Source organism: Corythoichthys intestinalis, chromosome 16 (genome assembly GCF_030265065.1).
Source record: "Corythoichthys intestinalis isolate RoL2023-P3 chromosome 16, ASM3026506v1, whole genome shotgun sequence".
Classification (NCBI taxonomy): Eukaryota; Metazoa; Chordata; class Actinopteri; order Syngnathiformes; family Syngnathidae; genus Corythoichthys; species Corythoichthys intestinalis.
In genome coordinates, this window is record NC_080410.1 from 23,206,633 (window position 1) to 23,230,690 (window position 24,058).

General features: G+C 39.1%; 1 protein-coding gene across 1 annotated transcript in view; it reads right to left on the bottom strand.

Annotated features, from left to right (window-relative positions):
• The window catches only part of ngfra (nerve growth factor receptor a (TNFR superfamily, member 16)), a 60,071-nt gene extending 50,209 nt beyond the window's left edge, over positions 1–9,862 (bottom strand). The window contains exons 1-2 of the mRNA XM_057817511.1: positions 9,646–9,862; positions 3,586–3,739 (exon numbers count right to left, since the gene is read on the bottom strand). Coding sequence (XP_057673494.1) covers positions 3,586–3,739; positions 9,646–9,684 — 193 coding nt within the window. The 5' untranslated portion in view covers positions 9,685–9,862. The remainder of the gene's footprint in view (positions 1–3,585; positions 3,740–9,645) is intronic.
• Between the last annotated feature and the right edge of the window lie 14,196 nt (positions 9,863–24,058).

Consider the following 24,058-nt stretch of genomic DNA (forward strand, 5'->3'; position numbering starts at 1 on the left):
AGATGGGACTGGCTTCATTCAAAATGTAAATAAACCAACTCATAGTCACAAGCACACCCTGGACTTGATTTTAACATACGGTACAGAGATTAGTGATCTTAGTGTCCATCCCCACAACCCCGTACTGTCTGATCATTTTCTAATTACCTTTCAGTTTGTGCTTCAAGATAATCCGCCACTAGTGACCAGAACTCAGATGAAAAGGACATTAGGTGATCGCTCTGTTTCAGAGTATAAACAGATAATTCAGCCTATATTTGCCTCCATGACATCTAATTATGAAGGAACGATGCCCGGCCTTGCTGTTAATGACGAGTTTGTTGATCGTGTTCTGTTTACGTTTCGTACCACCCTCGATGTCGTCGCTCCCTCCAAATTAAAGTTTGTCAAGCCGAGACGAGCCTCTCCCTGGTATGATGCTGAAACACGCTCTCTTAAACAATCGACACGTAAATTAGAAAGACTTTGGCGCCGTTCCAACACAGAGCACACCCTCTCTGCCTGGAAACGCAGCTTAGTGACATATAAGCAGGCCTTGCGTACGGCTAAAACCAGATATCACTCATCCTTAATAGAGGAAAACAAAAATAATCCTAGGTTTCTGTTCAGCACTGTAGCAAGGCTGACAAACAGTCACACCTCAATAGAACCTTATATCCCAACCACCCTTAGCTGTGATGACTTCCTAAAATTTTTTAACAATAAAATCGCAACTATTAGAAATAAAATAAATGAATCACTTCCAGTTATTAGGTCTGATAAAGTGCAGACAAAGAATTCGGAATCTCCTATAAAACCCTCTAAAATATTAAATAACTTTACCACTGTAGACCAAATTGATGTAATTTCAATTATAATGTCCTCCAAACCATCAACGTGCCTCCTCGACCCAATCCCAACCAAACTTTTTAAAGAGACTCTGCCTCTAACTATTGACACTATCTTAAATATAATAAATACCTCATTAGTTACTGGCTACGTGCCACAGTCCTTTAAATATGCTGTTATTAAACCGCTCTTGAAAAAACCTACTCTTGATCCTGATATTTTGGCCAATTATAGACCTATTTCTAACTTACCATTTCTCTCCAAAGTCCTTGAAAGAGTGGTAATTAAACAGCTCTGTCAGCACCTACAGGACAATAGTTTATTTGAACAGTTCCAGTCTGGCTTTCGAGCTCATCATAGCACTGAAACCGCATTAGTTAAAGTAACTAATGACTTGTTACTTGCCGCTGACGTTGGATTAGTCTCGATCCTGGTTCTGCTGGACCTGAGCGCAGCCTTTGACACAATCGACCATAATATCTTATTGCAGAGATTAGAATGTGACATAGGCATTAGAGGAGCAGCCCTATGCTCGTTTAAATCATATTTATCTAATAGGTACCAGTTTGTCAATGTAAACCAGCAATCATCATCGTACTCTAGAGTTAGTTATGGTGTGCCACAAGGATCTGTCCTCGGGCCCATCTTGTTTACGCTGTATATGTTTCCTCTAGGTAATATCATCAGAAAACATAGCATTAACTTTCACTGTTACGCTGACGACACACAACTGTATTTATCAATTAAACCTGAGCAGGTCAGGCAAGTAGAAAAACTAAGCGCCTGCGTCCGAGATATAAATACCTGGATGAGCACTAACTATCTTCTACTTAACCCTGAAAAGACAGAAGTCCTTATAATAGGCCCGAAAAGTGTTAGAGACTCTTTATCTGCCCAGATAGTCACTCTGGACAATGTAAGTGTAGCCTCCAGCGCCACAGTTAAAAACCTAGGAGTTTTATTTGACCCTGACTTATCGTCTAAAGCACACATTAAACAAACCTGTAGAACGGCTTTCTTTCACCTGCGCAACATTGCCAAAATTAGAAATATTTTATCTAAAAGTGATGCAGAAAAATTAATTCACGCGTTCGTTACATCGAGATTGGATTACTGTAACTCCCTACTTGCAGCTTGTCCTAAAAACTCTCTAAAAGGTCTTCAGCTAGTCCAAAACGCAGCAGCAACACTTTTAACAGGAACCAATAGAAGAGAGCACATCACCCCTGTGCTCCAGGCACTTCACTGGCTTCCAGTCGAGTTTAGAATTAAATTTAAAATACTCCTTCTTACATTTAAGACCATTAATGGGTTGGGACCATCTTATCTCACCGATGCTCTCGTTCCATACCGCCCCAACAGAACACTCCGATCTCAGAATGCAGGTCTACTGGTAGTTCCCACGGTTTATAAAAGTACTGTCGGAGCTAGAGCCTTTTGCCACCAAGCCCCTGTTTTATGGAATCAGCTTCCAGCTAGTATTAAAGAAGCCGAGACAGTCTGCACATTTAAGATTAGATTAAAAACGTTCCTATTCGACAAAGCTTATGGTTAGGCCAGTTGAAGTCGGAGTAGACTCACAGTTTAGTTTAAGCTGCACTAGAAGCTATAATGCTGGGGGCAGTACAGCCGCTGAGTTCTATCTCCTTTTCTTACTCTACCTACCACTTGTCTTACTTTATTTCTATTTTCCAATGTTAATATCTAGTTGTCTAGTCTCTTCATCACTAGTCACCCGGTGTCCCCTTTCCCCACTCCCCTTCCGGGGAGGGGCTATTTTTCAGCTGCAGCCTCCTGACTGTCCGGACCCCTGGCTGGATTGACGTCCTCGCTGCTACCCCCGTCTCATCTGACCAGAGGGACCTCTTCTTGCTCCTTTACTCCACTGTATTTTTACGGACTACAATTTCGCTTGTTAATTCCCATTAGCCGTTCTGGGGTTCCTGTCTATCCGTCCTGGGAGTGGATCTCTCCTGACTGTGGTACTCCCCAAGGTTTCTCATTTTTCTCCCAATTGACTCTGGAGTTTTTGGAGTTTTTCCTTGCCGGCATGGAGGGTCTTAGGATAGGGGATACCCAGGACTTCAACTGTATCTATTCATCTTTGTTGCTTCATTTCTAATTGTGTATCATATTGCCTCTGTAAAGCCCTTTGAGACCTCTGTTGTGATTGTGGGCTATACAAATAAAATTGAATTGAATTGAATTGAAATGTATTTTTTGCTTAGCTAAGCGGCATGGAAAATGAATGAATGAATAACCAGCAGTCTAAGTTAGTGCGAAGTTGCTGTCTGGCCTTTTTAGTGACTATTTTTGTTGTGCTCTGCCCGTAAACTAATATTGTATGCATTCAGTTAACAGCATTATGATCAGTAGGATATAAAATGTGTTATTCTCACAATTGATTACTACTTGATCCTTTAATTTAGATTGTATCTTGAGAATATACTATGTGATACTATTACCATCTTCATTATCTATTATCATTATTTATTAACTTTGTTGTAAATCTGTCCATGTGTATTTAACGTGTCATGTATTGTATTTTACATGATATTCAATTTATCAGTAAATATCAATGCAAAGCACTGAAATTTGACAGAAATTTGTATTTCCTTGTTATTTTGCCCATTCCATTTCAACCAAAACATTCAAATGAACTACAACTTTCTTTATTAGAGTTCAAAACTTGAAATTCAAATCTTTTGGATATATACAAAATATGTAGATATTTAGACAGTATTAAATGCAACTTACTATCGAGACACTGTGCACACACGGTCTGCTTGGCACCACACGGCCTGACCACGCCCTCGCCGGGTGGACACTCAAGGCAGCACTCCCCATCCTTGGTGTACTGGCCCGAGTCACAGGGTACCGCACGCTCACTCTTGGACGCTGCTGACACCACCTTGAGGTAAGACACACACGAAAAAGTGAGATGGCATTGTCATAAATTCTAAGCCGTCAAAACAGTACATGCGTAGGTGTTAATGACTTTGTCTTTGACTTTTTTGTGACACACAAGGAGTGATGGAGACAATAACACCAGGAAAGTGTGGGTGCTGAACCCTCTCATCGGGACAAGACCCACAAGTAAGACAAAAGTTGCTGGAATTGTCGGAAATACAGGTGCTGAAACTGTTCGCAATGACCAAGCATGATATAAATTGTGGGTGTTGAAATCTTTACCCAGTAAAAATGTGCGTTCACTTGAAAAAGCTGTTACTATGTCATATGCAGGTAAGACAAAAAGTGTAGGTGTTGAAACATTTTTCTGGGAGTAGTGTGGTTGTTGAAACCCCAATATCCCAAAAGTGTAAAAAAGATGGGTACCCAAATTCGTATGACTGCTATGCTGTGTGGGTGGTTGGACGGAACAATCTGGTTCCACATCTTGGTTCTACATCGTCTGTGTGGCTGCATTGAAATATGTGCATGTTAAATAAACCCACATCCCCTTAGTATTGTCTATTTTTTAAACTCTTATCAAAAGTGAACTTGCAGTGTGAGGCCTTGCAGAACCTTGGTTCAAATTTGACATTTTCACCTGATCCGCTTGGGCTTAGAGCTGCTTGTCTTGCATTCACCCTGATTTCACGCTCATTTTATGTACAAGCAGATGGGTTGGGGGTGATGCGGTTTATTCCTAAATTGAATCTGTGGCCGCCCTTTCGCCCAGCTGTCACAGCACAGCTGGTTGGCAACACGGCCGCACCAATTCCGCCAGCCGCTGTGCTCATGCTTCACTGTCATTCAAAAAGTCCTCAATGATCACTGTCAAGTTTCCAGCCGCAGCGGGCCGGCAAACTTGAGATGATTGCAAAACCGCTTGATCCGTGACTAAAGAGACGTAACCCATAAAGACAGATTATGACGATTGCCTTATTTGTTTCATGAAAATGAAAAAAAAAAAATCTTAAGTCAAAGACTAAATCAATCATCTTAAGTGACATGAAATAAATACAGTCGACATCATAGTTATTACACATTTAAATGTATTAAAGGGTACCACAGATAGAAAGACATGTAGTTCTTAAAAAAAAAAAAAAAATGTTAGTACGAGTTATAATAATTTGATATTAAAACCCCTCTTAATGTTTTCGTTTTAATAAAATTTGTAAAATTTTAAATAAAAAATAGACTGCCATTGTTGTTGACGTCGCAGGGCAATGACGTCATAAGGACATGCTGCCGTACTTCACAGTGTCACTCTTTAGCTATGTAAGGTAGTGATTTAAATACGCCACAAGGTGTCAATAGCGAGTTTTAAATTAATAAGAGATCAAGCCAATGAATGCGTTTTGTCCCTCGACTGACGCCATAGTTTCCTGTTTAGTGAGGGTCCATTGTGATTTACGTTCATTTGAGGGTTGTCTTCACAACAAACAAGACTCCTGATAATGGCTCCCAGCATCATAGTTTGTATATTGTGACTAAATATTGCCATCCAGTGTATTTGTTGAGCTAAACGAGTTGCTAAAATGTTGAAACTGAGTTTGACCAAAGTCTGAGTAAGTTTTAATGTGTATTTTGCATATCTATTTTGATTGTGAATTTGTGAATGCCAGTTCTCTTTGCATTGTTGTTTAACTGTTTAAGAATAGGGCCTCATTAATACAGATTGGAACACTTTTCTTTTTTTGAAATTTTTTTTTGAAGATTTGAATATTATTTGTTGTATTTTCACTATATGATACTTTTGTTTGTTGTGAAGGAGGTGCCGAAGCTTATGCCAGTTTTTGTTAGGTTTTGTGTTGGTTCCCTCCTCAGTGTGTTCCGGTGATTCCTCATTGAATTCACCTGTTGTACCTGCTTCTAGTGTATCCTCCAACCTGCATCCTCCTGTGTAACACAGCTGTTCCTCGTTGTCTCGTTACTCCTTGTCTGCGTGTGTGTATATAAGCTCTGTTTCTTTTCACTCCTTGTTGCGTCATTGTCAGTGTCAAAATCGAAGTCCTGTCCAAGCCCTCGTGTACTAGTCCCTCCAGTAAAGTAAGTTTTGTTTGAACATTGCCTTTTTGATCCCCAGTCCTTTTGGTTGTACTTTGTGTTTTGTTAGTTATTATTAAAACGTTTTCTGAGTTCACCGCCACCTGCCTTGCTGCTTTTTGTTTCCCTGCATTTGGGTCCACACCATCTGCCTGCCCGCGTTCCGTGACAATTTTGTTGTATTTTCACTATATGATACTTTTGTTTGTTGTGAAGGAGGTGCCGAAGCTTATGCCAATAAACGGCGGGGTCCGAGCTACGAATCTGAACGCCTGTGTCCACTCTCTTTTCTCTCTGCCTTACACCCCAATGTGGATTAAAGGAAAACTATGGCGTCAGTCAAGGGACAAAGTGCACTTATTGGCTTGATCCCTAATTAATTTAAAACTCGACATTGACACCTTGTGGCATTTTTAAATCACTACCTTACGTTATTAAAGAGTGACATGCTCTTGTTTTTTTTTTTTTTTTGAAAGAGTGGCATGTGGAGTTCCGGCAGCGTGGCCATGTGACGTCACCACACTGCGACGTCAACAACAATGGCGACCTACTAGTTCAAATAACTTTACAAATTTTATTGAAACGAAAACATTTAGAGGGGTTTGAATATCAAATTATTATAAGATTAGATATAGGATATATAAGATTTATCTTTTAAGAACTACATGACCTTCTATCCGTGGTTCCCTTTAACAAACGTCAATCTGACTGGATTTGCCTAATAACCAAGCTATATCATGTACAGCCACAATTACTACAAATACCAAATATAAAACATGAAAAAGATTTACAACAAGCATGACTCAAATCAATTTCGGAAACTGAGTGGAGGTGATTGTCCCACTACTCACAGTTTGGGAAACGTTGCTTAATCATTCCAATCCTATATACTGTATGCAAACATGAATTCAGTCATTCATTATGTGACACCCCCATTCTCACAAGGGTTGTTGGATGTGCTGGCGTTTATTCCATCTGACTGTAGGCAGCAGGCAGGAATTAAACTGGTTGCCAGCCAATCACAGAGCACAAATAGACAACCTTTCACACACACATTCACACCTAGAGAAAATTCAGTATCCAACCAACCTAAACGCATGTTTTTGGGAAGAAACCACACAGGCACGGGGAGAACATGCAAACTTGAAGGTCAGACTCCAGGATTGTTCTCAGAACTGTGAGGCGACATGCGAACCAGTCACGGGCGGTCGTGGCGCACTTGGTAGATGGAGTTGTCCTGGGACCAAGGAGTTAGTGGTACGATTGTTGGTGTGCCCTTGGGCAAGGCACTGAACCCTAATTTGCCAATTTTGGGTAGGGAAGGCGATTGCAAAGTTTCCCTTTAAATGATGAACGGGTTTGCAACTGTGGCTCTAGGGCCCAAAATGGGTCCTGGCAGGATTTTTGTTTTCAATTTGCCAACCAATTTTCCCAATTGGTTGGCAGCACCTTGCATAGCAGCAGCACCAAAAAATCTGTCAAAATCCAGGAAAACAGCCGGGAGCGAAGGGCCTTGCTCCGGTGAAAATGGCTGGGAGTGAATGAGTTAAAATTGCTCCCGTAATTGCATTAAGTTCCCTTCTGTTGTCTACTTTCGACATGAGAAAGTTTTAAAACGGATTCATCATTTAAAGATAAATTCAAGTCAAGATTTTACCAATTTAGGAGTATTTTAGATAAAAAGTTACTTAAGAAGGTTCTCTACAACAGAGCCTTCCTGAGAAGTATACTGCTTTAAGATGGCGGCTGTTTACTAACGCCGGTGAATCTATTATTTTGCATCAACTTCTCTATACATGTGCTAATGCAGCCGTGTCTGTCATTTCGCATCTAGTTCTATATATACGTACCGTAGTATCATGTGGGCGTAGTTTGTAGACTATCGGCTGCAGTCAGGTATTATTGGAGCCACCTAGCATCACGTTTGCAATGGCGTCACAACTCCCTTCCCTCCTCCCCACTCCCGCTCTGCTATCTCGTCTCCGTGAATTCGTGTCTCTGACTTTTCTCACGTCTTTCAACCAACGTAGTAACGCACACCTTTACATCCTCACTAATGGTAACGCCGTTGCCAAGATAAGAAAAGTAATTACCGTATTGGCCCGAATATAAGATGGTGGTTTTTGCATTGAAATAAGACTGAAAAAGAGGGGGTCGTCTTATATTCGCGGTCTAGACGTTATACCCATTCACGACACTAGATGGCGCCAGATATCATTGAAGCAATGTTCTGTCATGACAGATCTCAGCTACTCTCAAGTTTAACCAGTTTGCATTATTTTATTGCAATGTTTTTCCTTATTCAGATTTGTTTCAAGACTACGGTTACAGTTAGACTTCACTTTGATGGTTAATGCAGTTATTGCAATTTTGTTGTTTCACAATAGATTGGTTTATTTACATTTCAAAAACCAGAAGCCATTCATTTAATAATGTGATTGCACTTTTGTTTACATATTTAAATGTTCAGATATTAAGATTTAAATGAGGCAAAATAACATGCTTTTTCTCTCAAATATATTGTTATAATCGTTTGTTTCGGATGTACTGTAATTATTTTCTGTATAAAAATTAATTTGGTGTTCAAAAAGTCTTTTTTCAAACTTGAGTCTTGAAAAAAAGAGGGTCGTCTTATAATCAGGCTGTCTTATATTCGGGCCAATACGGTAATTAGATTACTACTGAAAAAAATAACGCCATTAGTAAAGCAGTTATACTCTTATGCCGTTATTAACAACATTGGTAACCATGTAGATAAATGTGCTATATAAGAACTATCCATCCACTGTGCCATCATGCGCACAAAAAATGTATGCATTCATACAGTATACAGTATATGGTATTGCCATAGCATCCACAGTATATGCACATCACGTAATATCATTATAAGATGAATGATGGGCACTTTGGATCCCTGACACAAAGTTTGGGAAACTTTTCGTAATAGTTTAACTCTTAACACATTCTAAAATAGATCGCAGCTTGCCAAGACATCTACAGATTCCACACATTTAAAAACAGATCAATATTTAGACCCAGACAAAAATCCTGCCAGGACCCATTTTGGGCCCTAGAGCCACAGTTGCAAACCCGTTCATCATTTAAAGGGAAACTTTGCAATCGCCTTCCCTACCCAAAATTGAAAAGTCATCATGAATAGATAGTTGCACATGATACATTCTATTTAGTTTGTAAAATAAATAAATAAATGTTTTCAAACATAATATGCAAGATATGCCCAAGAAAAACACTAATCAGAAACAAAAGGTGTAACTAATAAGGTGGTAATAATCAATCAGTTATATTACCGCTTCATAAAGGTTGCTCTTCTTCTGTAACAAGACAAAATGTCAGTGAGAAGTTGCAGGAAAGTGTCTTCCGCGGAGCTATAGATTATTGACGCCTCGTAAATTATGCCTACTGTCCACCTAATTGGTTGTTTATCTTTAGGCACCATGCTTTCTTTAACTTATAAGCACAAGATGGGGTCAGCTATTTTTTCCTTTAAGTAAAACCAGCACAACGAAAGAGCTTTCGCAGCACACTTATTTGTCACAGTGTTTGGGAATCACTTATTTCATGAATGGAAGTAGTAAAAAGTAACTTGAATAATACAAATCAGGGTTTGGATCACAGACAAAACTGCCAGGGGATCCATTTTGAGTCCCTGATCCATAGTTTGCAGAAGCTTGTGTAGAGGTCCAAAAATCTTACACATTTGTACGTGCATGCTTTGTAATGAATGTGTCCATTTTATTGCACACAAGTGGCAAAGAAGTCACTCAAACTCCAAAATTCCTAAATAAAAAGTATTAAGGTACTTACCAGGGTATACATGATCACCAGTGTTGGAAAATAAGTCATCCTGTTTGAATGTGCTGTCCAAAAAAATCCCAAAACTGCAAAGAGGAACAAGAAGAGTATCTATATTCTCATTTTCATCCCAAATTAACGTTCTTATTTTCTCTTTTTTCTCTTCAAGTCAGCGAGTCCACTGCAGCATCAAGAAGAAGAGGAGGAGGAGCAGAGTGTCCTGTCCGGAATGAGGCTCGGATGCAAGTGCAATGCAGAGGAAGAGGAGGAGAAGTGAGTCCCCCTCTCTCTTCCTTGCTCTCTTTTCTCTCCCCCCTCTCTTTTTGCCTCTCTCCCTCCCTTGCAGGTGCACGACAGGGAGGTAATAAAGACACGCTGCAGTCACGACGCGAATTCGATTTAACCACAGGTTAGGAACCGAGTGGAGAACACCTCATTTGTCTCGCTCAGTTACTGTCTTACTTTCTGTGACGTCACATGATTGTTACTAATTTGTGGATTAGAAGTGGATCTTCATTCATTCAAATAATTACCTACAAATTTGAATGACATTAAATTATCAAGATGCAAAAATAGATTTGAAATATATTTATTTATGCATAAATATGTTCAAATTATATTATACAAAGGAAACATATGTACACATTGGCTGGAAAAAGCTAATACAGTAAAAAAAAAAATTTTTTTTAATTTATTTTTTATTGCATACAGCATGTTGGGCTCCATGTGCTCTGCATATTCTGCATACCGTAGTTTAGTTCAGCACTGATTTATGAATATCTCAATACTGTCATCAGCCACAAGAGGGAGACATTGATGAGTTTATATGCTCATGAATTGAACTTTAGGCAGTGGTTGCCAAAGGAGTCTAACTCCTTAATTTACTGATTAGAACTCACTGGAATTGCTGTCAGCCAAGGGCGTAAGTTTGGTCTCAACATTGGTAGGGACACTATAACAGCATAACCTGCATATAAAATTTTTGCTGGGGACGGGACTTTAATAAGACCAAACAGATTGGGTGAACGGGGGTCAAGGCTACATTTCTCAAAAATATGCTGATGTGTTGCCTACGTAAAAATGAAAAAAAGTTAAAATTGTTATTTTCAAGGGAGAAAATGGGGGAGACCGCCCTTTCTTCATTTAAAGGAAATTTACAGTGTTGTGTTTTTGTGTGTTTTTTTTTTTTTAATAAATGTCTGCATAGGCTGCAAATAAAATTATTTTTAAATGAATGATGGAAAAAAAACAAATATATTTCATTAATGAATAAATGCACAGTTGAATTGACGTTAACGCTAGAAAACACATACAGTACAGGAGGAAACTTCTCTAAGCTGCTTCCTACTCGAGTTTTGCAGGTTAGCAAGCTCACACAGTTTGATGTACTAACTGTGATGCAGGTCTGACTTTCATTAGCAAAATTAGTGGCGTGTTCCCAACCTCCACAACATTGAGGTCTACTTACAGTGGCTGTTGCTGTGGCTGGCCGAAAAAAAAATTCTAATATCCCTAGTCTTTGAAGGGGGTGGAGGAGGCGGCATGTTGACATGTATTTCTGTCAGGGTTGTGTGAGTGTGCGTGTTTGTTTGTTCTAGTCATCAGCCAATTAAACGTGCATTTGAGGGGAGAAAATGGACTGGCACATTCAGCAAGTGGAAAGGGGTAAATATAAGTCTGAACATTATGAAAATACAGTAATTCACTTAACAATGGAAGGGTCAATTCTATTCTTACAACATATGACATTATAAATTACTATCATTAATATTTATCATCATCAATTATAATCATTATGTAATTCAAATAAGGTTGCTTAAAAGTTAGTGGGGACAATTTGAGCATCCTGAAAAGTTGGTAGTGTTATCTCCCTACTGTCCCTATGCAAACCTACACCCTTGCTGTCAGCCCACCCTGTCCAAATGGATTTGGCAGCTATCTGAATCAATGGCACTGAAACATGATCATTCAATGCCAACCTTCCCAGGTAAAATGGATTTAATGTCTATTGCTGTCAATGGCAGTGAATGAGTTTAGTAGAGGTACAAATGTTTAAAAAAGAAAGAAAGAAAGAACTCATGCATACTGTCGTACTTTTTCCACTTCTGTGTTTAATGGTGAACTCCCGTGGGATTTCGAAATTTTCTACTGGTTAATTCATAAAATAGATCAAAATGTATGTGGGACCTGGATAAAGTTTGCCATCTACTGTGTGCGTTGTCACTTAATTACAATCGCTTCTGTCAATCAAACTCCTCTTCAAATGAACTATCCAGTATCGTATTCAGGTACGTGTCATGAAGTCACTTATAACCGACAGCGTGTATAGGCTGGCCGCTTTAGTATGCTTTGTTGTCTGCCGTGAGTGCAAGCAAGGAGAGCACGTGAACGAGTGAGATAGAAAAAAAAATGGCCAAAAGGCAGCCAGCATGCGACTCCGCCAAAGTGTTGAAGATGGAATAGAAAAGTTTCATTTTTCACAATTTTGAACCTTATTTTATAATCACTCAAATTCAGCATGGCTGTTTGCAAACACCCTTTGTCGTGGTGTGTGAAATTAATCAGCCATTTTCACTTCACAGGGACTTTAGATCAGATCACCTGACCTGACATGCTAGTAGCATTTCTAATTTATCAAATCCTAACACTTTGCATGCTTCTCAGCATTGACACAACTACCTCTATGACTGATCTTTGATTTTCTGCTGACCCAACAAACAACGACCACCACACACACAGCCCATCTCATCCCCACTGGCACCAGCAACTGCAGAGAGAGTGATTTAGTTTCACAGCCAAGATCCCTTATTGATCCCTGAAGGACGCCGTCTACTTCCGACCTTGCTCCTCCGAGACCATCGGCCCTTTGGGCACCTCTGAGTGACCCCCAGTCACTTCCTGACACCTTACAATATAAACCGGTCACTTAGGGCTGACATGGCTCAGGTGGGAGGGTCGTCATATCCCAACCCAGAGTCTTGTGGTTTGATCTTCCGCTCTTGTGTCCAAGTTAAAGTATCCTTAACCCTTAAAGGCCTCCAGCATGATGTAATTGTCAGAGAATCCCAAAATTTGACAAATAAGGTCTTAATGGAAGCTTTTTTTTCAAATTTGTAAAAAAGAGAAATAAAAATGATATACAGGGTGTCCATAAAGTCTCTTTACCATTTCAAAAATGTATTAAAAATGCAATTGATTAGATATTTTATTCAGATTTGTTGTACTGTATTCAGCATTTATTAAAGTTTTTTTTTTTACCTTTTTAATACACGTCTACATGGGCACCATTAGTTGCACGAAGCACATCAAGACGGTACTCGATTTCTTGCCATGTTCGCTGTAGCATAGCCTCATCAATTGTGGCAATGGCATCAGTAATCCTTCATTTAAGGTCAGTAATGTCCCTTATCTTTGTTCGATACACGATATCTTTAACATAGCCCCATAAAAAGTCCAGGGGAGTCATATCTGGTGAACGTGGCAGCCAAGGAATCGGCCCATCCCTTCCAATCCATCGGTCTGGAAATGTTTGATTGAGGAACCCACGAACATGCAGCCCCCAATGTGGTGGTGCACCATCATGCTGAAAAATGATGATTAGTTGAAGGTCATTCAGTTGTGGTGCCACACGTATAACATGACAAGAAATCGAGTACCGTCTCGATGTGCTTCGTGCAACTAATGGTGCCCATGTAGAAGTGTATTAAAAGAGGTATAAAAAAACAACTTCAATGAACGCTGAATACAATAAAACAAATCTGAATAAAATATCTAATCAATTGCATTTTTAATAAATTTTTGAAATGTTAAAGAGACTTTATGGACACCCTGTATATATGATAAATATGATATACTGTATATACTATATAGCCCTCGCTAAATCCTGATTTTTTTTTTTTTTTTTCCCCTCATGGAACCTGTGGATCCATGTGTTGACTTGCATCCATCAATTTTTTGAGAAAGGAATTTCAACCTTCTTAATTTGTCTCAAAATCAGGAAATTCTAAGTGTCTCAAATGTGGTACATTTGGCAATAAATGTAACTGAAAGCCCACCCCCACCCCCATTGTTCCTGATGGTGCATCATCAGTAAGTGACTGAGAAGTCAGTGGTAAAGGGAAGATGAAGAGTTCAATTCTTAGTTAAATTGTATTGAATGCATCATTCGCTGTGTCAAAACTCACTTTCCAAAAAAACAAAATTACCGTAATTTCCCAAATATAAGGCGCACCCGTGTATAATGCGCACCCCAAATCATTGTACCCGTTTATAACGTGCACCCTAACTTTAGCACCAATAAATAAAAGAATACAAGAAAACCGAGCTCGTGTACAGATACAGAAATGTCATTTTACTGACTCGTGAAACACAGCACAAGCATAGCATATTGGTAGTTCAAAACATTACCATAAACTGACAATATTTACGGTAATAATATGATTTGACAACTTCTCCAACTTACCAGAATCTAGGAGAAAACAAAACAGATGTGACTTTTCTTTTAAAGGCTGCTGTATAACTTGCTCGTTTCATCATGATGAATAAATGTTTCTTCCATGGATTGATACGGTAAAATGAAAGTGAGAACGTAAATCGGAAATCCGAGAGCGCTCATCGCTGTCAACACGACAGTAACAATAGGAACTATTGTTATTTGGGTTTGAGTTTCCCGAGGGACAGATATAGTTGACGGACACACACAGGAAGTCTGTTGTTACATTTGTTATGGTCCGAGTTGCGGAGCTGCAATAAACGTTGACTAAAATGAGTTCAAGAAACTAAATTCTGTGCTTTATGAAGAGTGAAAAAAGCAGAATTTAACACAGACGAAATCATTCGGCCGATCAGAGTGAAGTATTACCGAAACAAAATGGTGACGTCACGTACCGTAATGCTCGGCAACGGATCGCTGCATACGTTTCTTCAACACAACGTGGCCGTGTCAATAAACAAAAATCGGTTTATATATATATGGAATATGTATATATTTCTGTCTCCATCCATGTACCCGTTTATAATGCGCACCATGATTTTACAAGTTGATTTTGGGGAAAAAAAGTACGCGTCATATTCGGGAAACTGCGGTAATTGACCTAATGACGTAATTTCCAGAACACCTCGCCAGCACTCCAATAGAGACAACACTATCCTCGCCATATATTGCAAAGATTTTCTGGGTTTTCCTCACGCCATCTCAATGTGTAGCAATGAACTGCTCACACGAAGTCTCGAGACTCTATCAGTGGCCCAAACAACCTTCTTCTGCAAGGATTTGGACATATTTTGTGAGATTCTAGCAGAAGAACTTCTCCCAGGCTCCTGTCTGTTTTTGCAATTACTGATAATTATTAAAGATGCACCGATACCGATACTAGTATCGGCAGGGGGCGCCGATCCGGCCTAAAATGGTGGTATCGGCGAGTACCAACAAATACGGCGCCGATACCATTTACCGGTCCATTATTATAACATTTGACCGCAGCCTTTTTTTTTCTCCTGGCGCTCACTACCCTTTGTCTCTGTGTTGTGTGATGACACGTGAACACCAAACAGCTATCGCTATTGGCCTGCTCCAGACCAATGAGAACGGGCCAATAGCCACTTCTGACCAATGACATGGCCGACATGCCGACTTGGCGGCGGTCGTGAAATATTTCAAAATAGAAATCCTGTCAATTAAAATCAATGGCTGCGTGCAAGATATGCGGCCTGAAAGTTTCGAGATGTGGAGTTAAATCGGCCAGTTTCAATACCTCAAACCTGATAAAACGTGAAGACGAAACGTTAACGAACACAACAACTTTGAGCCTGCAAGAGCAGGACTGCTATCCAGAGGAAGGGCGCTGGACAGGTGCAGCAATCTCTGGTCAGTTCACTACGTCTACTTTACTTTTATTGTCTTTTACTGAAAGAAATGCTGCAGTAATTTGGGAACTGTTTCCAAAGTAGGGTTGCCACCTTTCAGAAATAGAAATAAGGGACCCCCCCCCCCACTCCCGAAAAAAGGAGGCTAATAGAGAGACGGGATGCTGTGGTCAATTATTATTACTTATAATTGTTAGCGTCCGCAAATACTGTTAATTTGAATATTAAAATTAGCGTATAACGGATTTTTTGCTTTAAAAAAATTAAATTAAGCTGAAACGTAAAATGTACAACCAATGGGACTGAAAAGAATATTTAACAAAATAGCACACATTTAATGAGATGGCAATAAATTAAAGACCATGGCAATGCATCAAAAATTCAAAGATACCAACATTAAATAACATGTAATGTAATACTCAATTTTCAACCATATTAAATTTGAAAAATATCATGAAAATGTGGAAAAATGATTTAATAACGTTTAATGCCCTTACAATGGCAATTTTATACAATAGATGTGCAGAACAGGCCAAAGGTTTGGACACACCTTCTGTGTGTGTTGTGCTTATTTTCACGACTATTTATATTGTAAATTGTCACTGAAGGTAATAAAACTGAATAAACATGTGTGGAATTATGTACTTATGTAAAAAAAAAAAGGTGAAATTGCTATAAACATGTATAATATTCTAGTATCTTCAAAGTAGCCAGCATTTACTCTGATTACTTTTTTGCACAATATTTGCCATTCTCATGATGAGCTTCAAGAGAGAGTCACCTAAAATTGTTTTTGACTTCGCAGCTATGCCTTTAAGGGTTAATTAGTGGAATTTATTGCTTTAGCAATGGGGTTGGGGCCTTCGCTTGTGTTGCATTGAATGAGGTGTGTCCAAATTTTTGGCGTGTACTGTACATACTGTAAATATATTATACGTACGCAGCTCTGTTAGTGCATCTGAGATTCTTGAATAGCTCAAATGTCCTGAAACACACACAAAAATGTATTCACCATATTGCAACATCAGAACTGGAGAAATCCAAGGAATGTGTTATTGATCACGAGGTGGTTATAAAGTCCAGATGTTGCACATCTTCACAGACAAACCGTCTTCACCTGCTGCCACTTGGAACGCCACGCTAATGGAATGCAGCCATTTCTTTTCTTTGGTTGCACCCTGTATGCACCGTACGGCGCTTCGCCAGGGGATTGAAGCATGGGCCAAGATGCAAGATCGGGACCGGTTGTGTGGCGGGTTCACCTGCAAATGGTTATAATGGTCTGGAAGCCAGAGTTACGCTTCCCAGTAACAACAGAAGAGACAGACGCGTTCATCCGTGGCGAATGAATACGAAGCATCGACGTTACGAGCCGCGAGGATGTTAGCCAGACACGCCAAGGGGCGGGGGGATTATCCCAATGGGGCGTCTTTACGCTGTCATATTCATGGCTCGGCTCCTGTCCTCGATACTGAGCTCGGGTGTCAGGCCTTCAAAGACTACGGACTGCAAGCCCACGATGAGTTAGCTCCGATTGTAGAATTATGATACAGATAGTCTCTCTCCCCATATTTCAAGTGTTAATTTAAAACAGACCCCAATATGGACGCCTCGCAGGCCTTTTAATTTATGCCTCTTCTGTCTTTGAACTTTGAACCATGCTCAGTCGAGGTCCTCCAGGTCAAAAGTTGACATTAGAAGTGCCCCCCCTGTAGGAAATCATGTCAAGTGAATGCATCCGTTCCAGGATAAAATTATTGCCATCATAAAACATTTATTAACTATATTGGCAATTCTTTAAAGAAGACATTTTTCATTTCAGTCTGCATTGCTGCCAAAAACCAATTTGTTGCGTTGAACAACTATTTATTTATTACAAATATTTTTTTTGTACTCATTTGCAGTGATGAAAATTACGTCAAAGTCCATGACTGTAATTTTTGGACTAAAAGGTACACTTGAGTATTAGCCACCAAATGTGACGAAAAAAAACAGTATACAGTGGTATCTCTACATACAAAGTTAATTCGTTCCAGGACCTTGTTTGTAAGTCTAAATGGTCGTATGCCAAGCAAGATTTTCCCATAAGAATATATAATGCTCACAAAAATTAAAGGAACAAAGTGTTCCTTTAATTTTTGTGAGTAATACATCGTTTATTACAACTCCATTAATTCATTCCACAGCCCGAAAACGTACACTAAATCCTTAATAAATACCGCTGGTACTATTGCAAATACCAATTTCACAGAGCAAAACAACTAAAAAAATATCCAATATCCAAATAAATAACCAATAAATATAACAATAAAAATCGGGAATAATGACATAATAATAGTAATAATAATACCTGTAATAACAAATCGGGTTCTAATGTGGCGGACGTGTTTTGCACACTGTACCTGAACACACCGCGTGGCTGACATCACAGTAAGATCGATAAGGTTCGGTAGAGATTTTACTTTCTCTTTTAATGTTCTGTTGGTGTCAACTTCGGCGGACAGTAGGCGTGTTGTGTTGCACAAGTTCTGAAATAAATGATTAAAAACCTAACGAAGTAGGCGATTTCTCTGGTGATGTTACAATAATAATAATTGTCACCTTAACTTATAAAGACTGGCGAATGGAGGTCGGAGGAGGACTGATGAGAACGGAGGCATTGTATTGTCGAACCAGTACACGGATGCGCACAGCACGCTCATATTTTTCTATCATTTCTGTCTTCATTTCAATGGTAAGCGTCACCTTTTTTCACCACCTGCACTAACATTCTTGGAACCCATGTTGATTTCTCTCACAAGAAAATCAGCCGTGCATCCGTCTTCCGGGAAAACAAAGAAACTGCGCGCTGTCAAAATCGTCGTATTTCAAGAATGTCGTCGGATGTACAGTAGAAACAAATAGCGAGTCAAATTTTACTTCCAATGTCAAAAAGATCGTGTGCCGAAGCGATCGTATGTCGATGTACCACTGTCTTCATATATACTAGTCCTTCTCAAAAAATTAGCATATTATGATAAAGTTCATTATTTTCTGTAATGTACTGATAAACATTAGACTTTCATATATTTTAGATTCATTACACACAAGTGAAGTACTTCAAGCCTTTTATTGTTTTGATATTGATGATTTTGACAAAAGGTCAAGAAAAACCAAAAATACCTATCTCAAAAAATTAGCATATCATGAAAAGGTACTAACGAAGCTACTAACCCAATCATCTGAATCACCAAATTAACTCAAAACCCTTGTGAAAGATTCCTGAGGCTTTTAAAAACTCCCAGCCTGGTTCATTCCTCAAAACCGCAGTCATGGGTATGACTGCCGACCTGACTGCTGTCCAGAAGGCCATCATTGACACCCTCAAGCAAGATGCTTTGACACAGAAAGAAATTTCTGAGCGAATAAGCTGTTCCCAGAGTGCTGTATCAAGGCACCTCAGTGGGAAGTCTGTGGGAAGAAAAAAGTGTGGCAGGAAACGCTGCACAACCAGAAGAGGTGACCGCAGCCTGAGAAAGATTGTGGAGAAGGGCCGATTGCAGACCTTGGGGGACCTGCAGAAACAGTAGACTGAGTCTGGAGTAGAAACATCCAGAGGCACTGTGCACAGGCGTGTGCTGGAAATGGGCTACATGTGCCGCATTCCCCAGGTCAAGCCACTTTTGAACCTGACACACCGGCAGAAGCGCCTGACCTAGGCTACAGAGAAGCAGCACTGGACTGTTGGTCAAATTTTGCATGTCATTCGGAAATCAAGGTGCCAGAGTTTGGAGGAAGACTGGGGAGAAAGAAATGCCAAAATGCCTGAAGTCCAGTGTCAAGTACCCACAGTCAGTGATGGTCTGGGGTGCCATGTCAGCTGCTGGTGTTGGTCTACTCTGTTTTATCAAGGGCAGGGTCAATGCAGCTAGCTATCAGGAGATTTTTGGAGCACTTCATGCTTCCATCTGCTGAAAAGCTTTAAGGAGATGAGGATTTCATTTTTCAGCACGACCTAGTACCTGCTCACAGTGCCAAAACCACTGGTAAATGGTTTACTGACCATGGCATTAATGTGCTCAATTGCCTGCCAACTCTCCTGACCTGAATCCCATAGAGAATCTGTGGGATATTGTGAAGAGGAAGTTGAGAAACACCAGACCCAACACTGTGGATGAGCTTAAGGCCGCTATCGAAGCATCCCGGGCCTCCATGACACCTCAGCAGTGCCACAGGCTGATTGCCTCCATGCCACGCCGCATTGAAGCAGTCATTTCTGCAAAAGGATTCCCGACCAAGTATTGAGTGCATAGCTGATATCATTCATTGAAGGTTGACTTTTTTTTTATATTAAAACTTTTTTGTATTGGTCAGATGAAATATGCAAGTTTTTTGAGATAGGGATTTCTGGTTTTTCTTGACTTTTTTTGCCAAAATCATCAATGTTATAACAATAAAAGGCTAGAACTACTTCAGTTGTGTGTAATGAATCTAAAATATACGAAAGTCTAATGTTTATCGGTACTCCACAGAAAATAATGAACTTTATCATAATATGCTATTTTTTTTAGAAGGACTAGTAAATCACACTAGACTATAAGCTGCAGGTATTTTCATAGCAAAAAACATGCAGCTCATTAGCCTGTAAAAACTCACATATAAACCTCAGAGGTGGGTAGTAACGCATTACTTTTACTCCGTTAGATTTACTTGAGTAACGTTTTGAGAAAAATGTACTTCTAAGAGTAGTAGTATATACTAGTACATACTTTTTACTTTTACTTGAGTAGACTTATGAGAAAGAAACGCTACATTTATTCCGCTACTTTGGGCTACACTAGTCGTTACAGTTTTCCTCTTTATACAGCAACAGTGGCGCTACCAGCTTCAACAATGAGACGTTGCAACAATAATATCATGACTCCATCATACCAATCAGACTCAAGCTTGTGTTCTATGGTCACACTGGTCTGTTCAATTGGGTGGCTTCTTTAAAGTACCTTTAAAAAATGAAATATTTGACATAGAGCGGTGCCATCAACATGACTCAAAAGCGCAGATTTTAACTGCTCTCCAAGTTTTTATTTGGCACCGATTGACCGTGGAAAACCAGATATATGATCTTTTTAGTTTCATAATAGGAAATATGTTTTCTCCACTAGAAGTTACTCATGCTCTTTGGACGAATGATGCTTCATTTTTGTATTTTTCTCTCACCGAACAGTTCATATAGATGAAAAAATACCATTGTTTAAAAAAATCTAACTTCGTAAGGAGATACTCACAATATTAGTCATTACTTGAGTATTCTTTTTACCAGATACTTTTTTTTTTTTATACTTGAGTACATTTTTTGATGACAACTTTTACTTGAGTAATGTTATTTTGAGCGGCACGGTGGCCGAGTGATTAGCACCTCCTCCTCACGGTTCTGAGATCAAGGGTCCAATCCTGGGCTTTCCTGTGTGGAGTTTGCATGTTCTCCCTGTGCCTGCATGGGTTTTCTCTAAGGATGGCGGTTTCCTCACACATCCCAAAAACGTGATTGAACACTCTAAATTGTCCACAGGTACAGTATTTGGTTGTTTGTCTCACTGAGCCCTGCGATTGGCTGACAACCAATTCAGGGTGTACCCTGCCTATTGCCGGTAGTTAGCTGGGATAGGCTCCAGCATCTCAGCAACCCTTGTGAGGATAAGCGGCATGGCAAATTAATGAATAAATAGTATTATTTTGAAGTAACGCTACTCGAGTAAAATTATTGGCTACTCTACCCACCTATGATAAACCTAAAGGTCGGTAGTAACACGTTACATGTACTCCATTTACTTGAATAACTTTTTGAGAAAAATGTACTTCTAGGAGTAGTAATACTAAGCTACGCTTTTTACTTTTACTTGAGTAGATTTGTGAAGAAAAAAAACGCTACTCTTACTCCGCTGCTTTGGGCTACACAAGAGTCATTACATTTATCCTCTTTATTCTAGATTAAAAAGATTAGATATTAGTTTTGTTTTGTTTTTTTAGCCAGCAATGCTAAGAGTAGATCTACCAATTTCACCAATGAGACGTTGCAACAACAATCACATGACTCCATTATACTAATCAGACACAAGCTTGCCATTCTATCTTCACGCCAGCCTGTTCAATCATGTAGTGTCTTTAAACAACCGTTAAAAATGAAGTATTTGATATAAAGCGCTGACCTCAACATGACTCGAAAGCACGGATTTTAACCTTTTTCCCAGTTTTTATTTTGCAACAATTGACCACGGAACTCTTCACTATTAAAACTAGGAATTATTTTCTCCAGCAGAGCGCACTCGTGCTCTTTGGACGAATAATGCTTCATTTATGTTTTGGTTTTTTTTTTTCTCTCGTCAGAATTGAATGATTTTTTTTTTTTTTTTGTATTCCCTTGGCTTAATGTGGTTATTTAATGGGTTATTGTACAGTATCATTGTACTGTACATAATAGGAAATATGTTTTCTCCACTAGAAGTTACTCATGCTCTTTGGACGAATGATGCTTCATTTTTGTATTTTTCTCTCACCGAACAGTTCATATAGATGAAAAAATACCATTGTTTAAAAAAATCTAACTTCGTAAGGAGATACTCACAATATTACTCATTACTTAAGTATTCTTTTCACCAAATACTTTTTTACTTGTACTTGAGTACATTTTTGGATGACTACTTTTACTTGAGTAATAGAATTTTTAAGTAAGGCGACTCTTACTTGAGTCACATTTTTGGCTACTCCACCCACCTTTGGATAAACCGCACTGGACTGTGTAAGCTGCAGAGTTCAGAGCAAGGTGAAAAAGTAACGGCTTATAGTCCAAAAATTGTGGTTCTGCATACAGACGAATGGAACAAATCATAATGTCAACGATTTAAAAGTAGATAGTATACACAGTAACAGTGGTTCACAACCATTTTTTTTAGTCTCATCAGTTTAGGACAAACATATATTGACACATAGACACAGAAACAAAAACTCATGGGTAAAGATACCGTTCATCTCACTGTTATGCTGACTGTCCGTGTTGTAATGGTATGAGCCTTGCACAACTTTTTTTTTTTTGACAAAAAGGCCAGTCTCGTTCGATGTATCATATTGTATGACTGAACAAAAAAAAAAAAAAAAATCCCAAGAATTGAGAATTACATAACAGAGTATGGCTTTTGTTAGCATGACAATCAGGACAGCGGTATGAGATTGTAAAGAGCTGAAAGGCTTCTACTTCTGGAGGCCGGGGGCAAAACAGTGAGACAGTTCTTCGTTTAGACTAAACTTGGTGGCACGCAATGCACACGTGACCAAACACAAATTGCGCCGTCACTTCTACACCAACAAGTTCTCAGAGCAAGCAATTATGTGACACTTGTTAGAAGCTAATAGAAAAGCTCTCAATGGTATTTAAGGCTCTTGAGGGTAGTTGGTGTTTCTGGGTGGTATAGTTAGCACATTGTGCAGTCCAGCAGACAGATTTTGAGAGTCGCTTGTAAGTGGTCCTGGATCTTCACTAAGCTGAACTTCCAATTTGTAGGCAAGGATAGAGTAAGTTTGGAGTGCCCTACTGTGAGGAAATTAGGATGGAGAGGCAGTAGGAAGTGGAGACGCAAACATTCCCCCGGGGGTATGTTCTTGCGCAATGAGACATGTTTACAGTGCTTTCTATTGGAAACAGACTAAATCCAAAATGTCCACCAGGCTCAGGCGTTAAAAAGCGACTTTTTCCTGGCGGACGTTTCAGACAATGCTTTTAAGAGAACATCCAAAAAAATAAAGCAGCCGATGCGGATCCATGGAGCAGATGTGCTCGCAAAAGGTTTACAATGGAGTTGTGCTACGATGTGATAGTCATGATAATTGAGACTAATTTGAGCGCTCTGCTATGGAACAGCTTGCCAACATTCACTTAAATCTTCCATTCAGAGGATACTCAGTTTATGGCGCTCCAAAGCAATAACGTAAAATTATGTCATACATTATCCCCCAATACTTACTGTTTTCCCTTTGATTGTTTACCTTTAGGATGTCTCAAATCAAATTTATTTATATGAGTGTTTTTTAACAAAATATTTTCAATCATTGTGACTTAACAACTAATTGCCTGTTGTTTCACCAAATTTTTGCTATGGTGGGCATATGCTGGTAATGATAAACTGAAGTCAAAATATCACTGTTTCACGGTATCACAGTTTTGCAATTACAGCTCTAAAATGTGTTTATTTAAAATATCCGGGCTTAAAAAAAAAAATAAAAAAAAAACATTCGATTGAACAGAAATTTTTATTTTTCAAAACATATTGCAACATAAGAACAATGTTCAGTTAAAATATATATTTTTCAAAAAGATCAAAATATTCTAAATGAAATTTAAATAAATGCAGTCCTTTAGCTGAGCCTAAACCCACAGCCACAGCTCAACATTATTACCATCAGAACAATAATAATTTAATTATTTTCCATAAAAAGCACATGTGTGTGACTCTTATCATGCCTACATTATACACACGCTCTCTTTCTCATCACAGACAGTTGCCAGAGGGAAAAAAACACCACGTTTTAC